Genomic DNA, 8,698 nt, shown 5'->3' on the forward strand with positions numbered 1-8,698 from the left:
AGCCTCACTTGGTTTGCCCCACGCAGCTGGCACCCTCGCCCTTCCCCTTCACTCGCAGCCTAGCCTTCCTCACAGCCTTGCCCTCGTCCTCTCGCCCAGGACCTCGCCCAAAGCTCCAGCTTGCCCGTACCAGCTCTCGTGCTCGCCCCTACCAGCTCGCCCATACTAGCTCTCGTGCTCGCCCAACCACCAGCTCTTGCCTCACTTCGCGCTCGCCCCTACCAGCTCGTCCGTACCAACTCTCGTGCTCGCCCAACCACCAGCTCTTGCCACACGTCGGTCCACGCTCGCCCAACTTCGGATTGCCCAGCGCCCACCTAGCCTAGCCTCGCCCCAGCGCTGCTCCACGCTCGCCCAATGCCAGCTCGCCCCACGTCGCTCCACGCTCGCCTAGCGTCGGCTCGCCCAGCACCCACCTTGCCTAGCCTCGCCTCAGCTCTGCTCCACGCTCGCCCCACGCCGTTCCACGCTCGCCCATCGACACAAGCTCGCACAGCCGCTCGCCTCGCCTAGCCGCTCGCCTCGCCTAGCCTCGCCCCACGTCGCTCCACGCTCGCCCAGCGTCGGCTCGCCCAGCACCCACCTAGCCTCGCCCCAGCGCTTCTCCACGCTCGCCCCACGCCGCTCCACGCTCGCCCAACGTCGGCTCGCCCAGCACCCACCTAGCCTCGCCCCAGCGCTTCTCCACGCTCGCCCAACGCCAGCTCGCCCCACGTCGCTCCACGCTGCTCCACGCTCTCCCCATGCCAGCTCGCCCTACGTCGCTCCACGCTCGCCCATCGACACAAGCTCGCACAGCCGCTCACCTCGCCTAGCCTCGCCCCAGCGCTGCTCCACGCTCGCCCCACGCCGCTCCACGCGCGCCCATCGACACAAGCTCGCACAGCCGCTCACCTCGCCTAGCCTTGCCCTAGCGCTGCTCCACGCTCGCCCAGCGTCGGCTCGCCCAGCACGCTCGTCTAACCCCGCGACCTGACCGGGCAGGTCGATCCCTGTAATTTTTGCAGCGGCAAACATCGTTCGCTCTCGTTAAATCAAACAAAATTTTCTAACACAGTATGCCCTTATCGCCCCCATCTTCAAGGTATTCTACTAAACTCTTGAAGAAAAATAATTTACACTTCCTCGCGCCCTTGACTCTTCTGCTAAAATAGTCCTTACCAGGAAAAATAAAACTTCAACCTCCTCACCTTCTAAATCCCCTGCTAGACGTTCTCTTAGCGGGAAAATAAAACTTTCATCTCTTCACCATGTGACTCCTCTGCTAGGTGATGTCTTAGTAGGAAAAAATTTAATTTCCAACTCCTCACCCTCTGACTCCTCTATTGGGCTATACCTTAGCAGGAAAATAAAAATTCAACACCTCCACCCTCTAACTTCTCTGCTACGTGATACATTAGCAGGAAAATAAAAATTCAACACCTCCACCCTCTAACTCCTCTGCTAGGTGATACCTTAGCAGGAAAATAAAAATTCAACACCCCCACCCTCTAACTCCTCTGCTAGGCGATGCCTTAGCAGGAAAATAAAAATTCAACACCCACACCCTCTAACTCCTCTGCTAGGTGATACCTTAGCAGGAAAATAAAAATTTCACACCCCCACCCTCTAACTCCTCTGCTAGGCGATGTCTTAGCAGGAAAAGAGAAATTCAACCCCTCCACCCTCTAACTCCTTTGCTAGGTGATACCTTAGCAGGAAAATAAGAATTCAACACCCCCACCCTCTAACTCCTCTGCTAGGCGATGCCTTAGTAGGAAAATAAAAATTCAACACCCCCACCCTCTCGCCTAGCAGGAAAAGAGAAATTCAACACCTCCATCCTCTAACTCCTCTGCTAGGTGATACCTTAGCAAGAAAATTAAATTTTTCTCCTGCCATCAGCTCCTCTACTAGGCGATGCCTTAGTAGGAAAATTAAATTTTTCTCCTGCACTCTGCTCCTCTATTAGGTGATGCCTTAGTAGGAAAATGAAATTTTTCTCCTGCCCTCTGCTCCTCTACTAGGCGATGCCTTAGTAGGAAAATAAAATTTTTCTCCTGCCCTCTGCTCCTCTACTAGGCGATGCCTTTGTAGGAAAATGAAAATTTTCTCCTGCACTCTGCTCCTCTACTAGGCGAGGCCTTAGTAAGAAAATAAAATTTTTATCACCTTCACAATACAACAACATTCATGAACTAAAAAAAAGGAGCTTGATTTTATTGAATTCCAACGGATTACATAAGGAAATTCAGAAAATAAAATACATCAATGATGGAATCAAGAATAATATTTCCTAAGGTGATAAGCGTTCCAAGGCCTCTTCAAAGCCTTGCCTTGCACATCCTCTAAGTAATAGGCTCCAGAGCTCAGCCTTTCGATCACTTTGAAGGGGCCCTCCCATTTTGGGTCCAACTTTCCTCTCTGCTCCTCTTGCACCTTCCTCAGAACCAAGTCACCTACCTGAAATTTTCTCTGAATGACTCTTCGATTATAAGACTGTGCAATGCGGTTCTTATAAGCTTCCATGTGAATGTTGGCAGCCTTTCTCTTTTCTTCCAAAAGATCAAGGTCAGTAGCCCGGCTCGCATCATTGTCCTCGTCATAAAACACTACTCTTGCCGATTCCAACCCAATCTCAGCCGGGAGCACTGCCTCATTACCATAGACAAAACTTAAAGGAGTTTCTCTGAACTAGTGATGCTCGTTCGGATCGGACCCGAAATTTCCCGTGAGTATCACTTGGCGCCGTCTGTGGGAAAACTTGAGTTGAGACGTAGAGATGGTAGGCAGGAGAGGAAGTAGAAGAGCTACCTCAGCATCATCGCGTCCTCAGAGGGGACCCGAACCATCTCATGTTGATGCAAGGCAGGAACAACCGCATTTGGAGACGAGACAGGAACAACATCGTCAAGAGACAAGGGTCGAGCAAACCCGTCCCAATGAGAATGTGGGGAACTTGACTCTGGAACAGCTGGGCCAATTTATCACCCGGACAGTGGATGAGGCCATGAAGAGGAATCAAGAGTCTATGTTTGTAGAGGAACATGCCGCCCGTCAAGAGCGTGAGGAAAATGTTGAAGTCCGTTAGAGCATGGTTGACGAAACGCGCCCCCTCCCAAGTGGGGAGAATCCGGAGATGGAGGAGATGTGGAGGGAGATAAGAATGTTAAGGCAGCAATTGGGAGACAGAGGTCCGACGCCTAAGAAGGATAGTCCATTTTCTCTCGCCATTTTGGTGGAAGAGCTTCCCCAAAGTTTTTGACAGTCAAGCGTGGGAGAGTATGATGGACGTACTGACCCAGAAGAGCATTTGGGAAGGTTTGAGAACACAGCTATGTTGCATCAGTATTCAGATGGAGTCAAGTGTAGGGTGTTTCTGGGCACGTTGGTGAGGTCAGCCCAACAATGGTTTAAGACCTTGCAGCCCAACTCCATACGATCTTTCGAGGATTTTTCCGATGCTTTTTTGCACAGATTCGCTAGCAGCAAGAGGCAACAAAGAAATTATTTGAGCCTGTTTGGGATGAAGCAACAAGAAGCAGAAACTTTGCGAGAATTTATCCAGCGTTTCAACAGTGCAGCGCTGGAGATACCAGCGGCGACCCCTGACATCATGAGAAGCGCCGTTACCCAGGGACTGAGAGGAGGCAAATTCTTCAAATCGCTCGTCAAGAAACCTCCATTGAGCTATGATGATCTTTTAGCTCGGGCAGAAAAGTATATGAATCTAGAAGATGCCCAATGACACAAGAGGATGGAGCAGTGACCACGAGGAAGTAGAGTTGAGGGGACAGAGAGAGGAGGTAGGAAGAGAAGTGCGGGTGAGAGAGAAGATGATAATGCTTGGGACAAAGGACAATTCTCATCTCATGTTCCCCTGGATAGGATTCGTGACAAGAGGAGTTAGAGGGTGATGGTGGAGAATTTTCATTATCCTGCTAAGGCGTCGCCTAGCATAGGTGTTAGAGGGTGAGGGTGGAGAATTTTTATTTTCCTGCTAAGGCGTCGCCTAGCATAGGAGTTAGAGGGTGAGGGTGGAGAATTCTTATTTTCCTGCTAAGGCATCGCCTAGCAGAGGAGTTAGAGGGTGAAGGTGGAGAATTTTTATTTTCCTGCTAAGACGTCGCCTAGCAGAGAAGTTAGAGGGTGATGGTTGGAGAAAAATTTTATTTTCCTACTAAAGTGTCGCTTAGCAGAAGAGTTAGAGGGTGAGGGTGGAGAATTTTTATTTTCCTGCTAAGGCATGGCCTAACACATGCCTAGCAGAGGAGCAGAGTTAGAGAGGAGGAGAATTAAATTTTCCTGCTTAGGTTGCGCCTAGTAGAGGAGCAGAGTTGGGGAGGAGAAGAATTTTCATTATCCTGCTAAGGCGTCGCTTAGCAGAGGAGTTAGAGGGTGATGGGTGGAGAAAAATTTTATTTTCCTGCTAAGGCGTCGCCTAGCAGAGGAGTTAGAGGCTGAGGGTGGAAAAGTTTTATTTTCCTGCTAAGGCATCGCCTAGCAGAGGAGCAGAGTTAGAGAGGAGGAAAATTAAATTTTCCTGCTTAGGTTGCGCCTAGCGGAGGTGCAGAGCTGGAGCGGAGAGGTGTTACCCCATAGATGGGCCCACTAGGGTTAGGCCCAAACCAGACGTGGGACCCCTGGCCCATCCCCAACCAAGGTGAAAGGCCCATCACGGGCCCAGATACTCTCCTATAAATAACAGGTTTGAGTGTTCAGTTGAGATTTTCACTATATTGTTTTCAGCAGCAACCTTAGCTGCTCCCCCCCATATATCCNTTATTTATTATTATTATTCTTGTTATTATTGGAAAATCAAGATATCCTTAGCGGTGAAGCTTCGATCTTTTTCCTAAAGTATCTCTGTTTCCTCAGTGGTAAAATCTTTTCTACTTTGATAACGTAATCCCATTGTTTTTTTTTTTTTTTTTTTAATTTTCAATGCTATTATGAAAGGAAAAAAAGGTTAGTATTTTTTTATTTAAAATAATTTTAAATAACATATGCATCTTTTTATTTTTTATTTTTCTTTCTAATACATATGTTTTTAGAAATAATTGTTCTCACTTTTCTAGTTTTTAAAATTATTAAAATTAAATTATCCATTTCAGAATTTTTTAAAAAAGGCATCCTATATACATCCATATTTGATCAATTATTTGCCTCACCAGTGTCTTGTACAAAGAATTGATTTTACAGTATAACACAAATAAGGGGTTCCATACTCCACCGAATACAATGTTAAAGACTTGAGTCAATTCATGTACTGTAAAGATAATTTATTCTATGCAATGAATACGACAGGGCATTGTGTGTGTGTGTGTGTTCTGTCCGAGTACGATGTACAAAGCTTGGAGAAACTATAAAGAATTCTAAATGGAACATAGTTTCTTGGGATAACTTTATAGAGCCCATAAATTTAGGGTGCTTTTTGTCGCCCTTCCAACTTAATTAGTGGATAGAAACACAAGTACTGGGTTGTGACTGCCCATAATTGGTAAATACGAGGATAAGACACCAAGTTTTTTTAAATATTTTATATTCAAAAAAGTGATTTAATATCTTATTATATTTTTAATAACTCTCTCTTTTATACGTGAGCGGATGATGTAGTACTTATTGGATATTTAATAAAATAAATATATAAATCATAACATGTCAGGAATTCATGTCGAGTTATCAGAAAATATAAATAACAGTAAACGAGTATTATAGTCCATTAATCGGAATTATGGATCTTCCAAGGCAACAGAGAATCGACCACTTCCTTATTCTCTTGCCTTAGATGAGAGAATGATAGAGATTTAGAATATGTATACCGTATATTTTTTGTGATAAGTTCTGTGCCTCGGGGTCCATAGTCTTATATATAACCTTAGCAGTCATCGACCCATCATTGAAGACTTAATTGAGCTGAATTTCTACACATAAGGTGGACCATACCAATTTATTTAAGACTTTAGAAATCTATAATTAATTATATCACATTATTGATTACTTCATTAGATAACTTATTAATGTACAATTAATTAAATTACGCGAACCTACAAAATAATTCCAACACTATAATCCTTTACCATCTCATATATTTCGATTATATTTTAGATTACTGATATCAATACATGAATATGAATCCGTCAGTCGTGTCAACATTTTAAGAGATCGTATATAACTCATTCATATGTAACCAGTGAGAATTATTGATCTGAACATATAGGTTATCAAATAGGGATAAAATGGTTTCTTAGCTTGTTAAGATTAATATTGTAAACATCCACAATCTCTTGGTAAAAACTATTAAGAGATATTAGGGTGAATGGTTGTTTATCAAAAAGAAACAAAGAGTTTATGCATATACGGGTCTCTATGAAACTGATCTGTATCCTCATTTGTCTGACGATTCATCCACCAAGAACTCAAATAGTCACAAGTACAAGTATTTATTAATTGTCAACCATTAATACATCTACATATTATACGTACAATTTAATTAATATTGTTTCATTGTTCCTTAAACCAAGTTGCCTCGTCCAAAAGTACGATAAGTGTGAGTCCATTGTACAACGATCTCACAAACTTATATCTATTAAACGGATCGATCCGATCTATATTCACTGTCAAAAGTATAACAAACAATATTTTTTTTACTCAAATTAGCACGTTTTTTGCAGTAAAAACTAATATTTTAGACATAAAAATAATAATTTTTATGGATCGAATTATTGTCACTTAAATTATAATATGTTACAAATTATTTATTCCTAACAGAACTCATAAAAAATAATACTTTGACATAAAACGGATTAAGTAAGGTCGAGTCGAAGATCTGTCTCACAAACTATCCATGAGACGGTTTCATTAGAGTTTTGTGTGTGAATAAAATTGACATCCACATGTACATCTCAAGTTGGCATCCACATAAACTTAGAGTAAGAACATTAAAAATTCACACGAAAAAGAAAATGACTTTAACACAATTTTCAATCACTCTCGAGAGGAGTTACTACCGGATCCCATCATAAAATGAAATTTAAGAAGGCTACACTTTTCATCCTACTTAGTCGACTGCTCAAGGAACTAAAAGAACAATTTTGCTTAAGAACAAGTTTAAAATGAAATAACAAGTCTGGTGTATTGAAATAAATATAATTAATATCTAATTAGGTAGATAGAACTATTTCATAAGTGCATAAAAATTTGAAGTCAATTTTTGAAATAACCATGTGCCAAGCTCAAATAGAAGTCAATTTCAAGTATCCAAGTAACTAATAACCAGCGAAGCAGTAAAAAAAACCCATAGTCATGAATGAATAAAGAATTAAACCGAGCCAGAAACTGACTAAATCGACTTCTGAAATCGATGTATTCTACATCAAGGAAAAACAATTCATATTCAGTCACAAAAATTAAATAATCTCATCAGGTCTTAGTATAATAACTTTTAATCCACTAACTCGTCAAATATTGGCCTTGGTATAATATATTTTAATTTATATTTATTTTGATTTAATTGTTGACATGGAGCCCAAAAAATCAGCAATTTCTGGTGCCATTATCTATGTACATTAAAGATCCACAACCTATCACATACATTAAAGCACATTAATCAAAATCTTAACCGATCACTTTAAGTTTTTGGTTTCACTTTAACAGAACCAACATCTTATAATAATTTACATAAAATCCCATATATTTTAAATTAACCGAACAATCTCTAACTTGGGCTGTATATGTAACCTTTTAATTATGTTTTGTAAAAATAACCTTATGAGCTTAAAAATTGTTGTCATTACTGGAATTTATCTATAACTATTCTGGTCTATCAATCACATCAACATAGGATCAAAACTGTCTTTACTACACGTAAATTTACTCGACCCATTAATGGTAACATTTACCAATACAACTGAATGACATAGATTACAAATTAGACGTGTAATATGAAAATTTCATGCAATGTGATCATAACATACTTATTTTTAACCGGTCCTCTTTAAAGCTTATTGCTATCAAAATTTAACCATAATCAGAGTGTGAATAAAATGAAACCTATTTCTGCAGAAAATAACTTAAAATAACTCTAATTAAAAATTTCTACAACTAAAAAGCATTTAATATAAAAAAACCTTGATTAAAACTGAATATCCTAAATTGACATAACACCACCTATACGAGCAGTTTGCTCATAAATTTTTTTGAGTGGTAGTCCCTTAGTAAGTGGATCCATAATCATGAAGTTTGTATCGATATGCTCAATAGACAACTGGTCACTCTGAATTATTTCTTTAACAACGAGGAACTTGATGTCATTATGTTTTGTCTTCGTCGAGCTCCTATTATTATTGGAATAAATAACTGCTGGTTTATTGTTACAAAGTAATCTCAATAGTCTTTCAATACCAACAACAATGCGCAGTCTTGTGACAAATTTCACTACCATATTCCATGATTATATGCCTCATAACACGTTACAAATTCAGTTGCCATGGTGAAAGAGACTATTTAGCACTATTCTAGGAAATGACACCTAAAGAGAAGAGATAGATGTAGCTCAACGTAGATTTCATACTATCTTGGCATCCAGCAAAATTAGAGTCAATATACTCAACGATCTCAAGCTGATCCAACCTCCGATATATGACCATGTAATCTTTTGTTCTCTGTAAGTACTGTAAAACTCTTTTCACTGCTTTCCAATATTCTACTCTTGGATTAC

General features: G+C 41.1%; 1 protein-coding gene across 1 annotated transcript; it reads left to right on the forward strand.

The window, feature by feature from the left end:
• Window positions 1-3,316: 3,316 nt before the first annotated feature.
• LOC140981578 (uncharacterized) lies at window positions 3,317-3,727 on the forward strand. The gene has a single exon (XM_073448009.1). It carries the CDS (start codon window positions 3,317-3,319, stop codon window positions 3,725-3,727), a length of 411 nt encoding a protein of 136 aa, XP_073304110.1.
• The last annotated feature ends 4,971 nt before the right edge of the window (window positions 3,728-8,698 follow it).

The sequence above is a fragment of the Primulina huaijiensis genome, chromosome 7 (genome assembly GCF_012295235.1).
Source record: "Primulina huaijiensis isolate GDHJ02 chromosome 7, ASM1229523v2, whole genome shotgun sequence".
Lineage (NCBI taxonomy): Eukaryota > Viridiplantae > Streptophyta > Magnoliopsida > Lamiales > Gesneriaceae > Primulina > Primulina huaijiensis.

Bases quoted from the DNA above. Each gene is read 5' to 3' on its own strand.
- LOC140981578 (XM_073448009.1), top strand. From the start codon at position 3,317: ATGTTGCATCAGTATTCAGATGGAGTCAAGTGTAGGGTGTTTCTGGGC.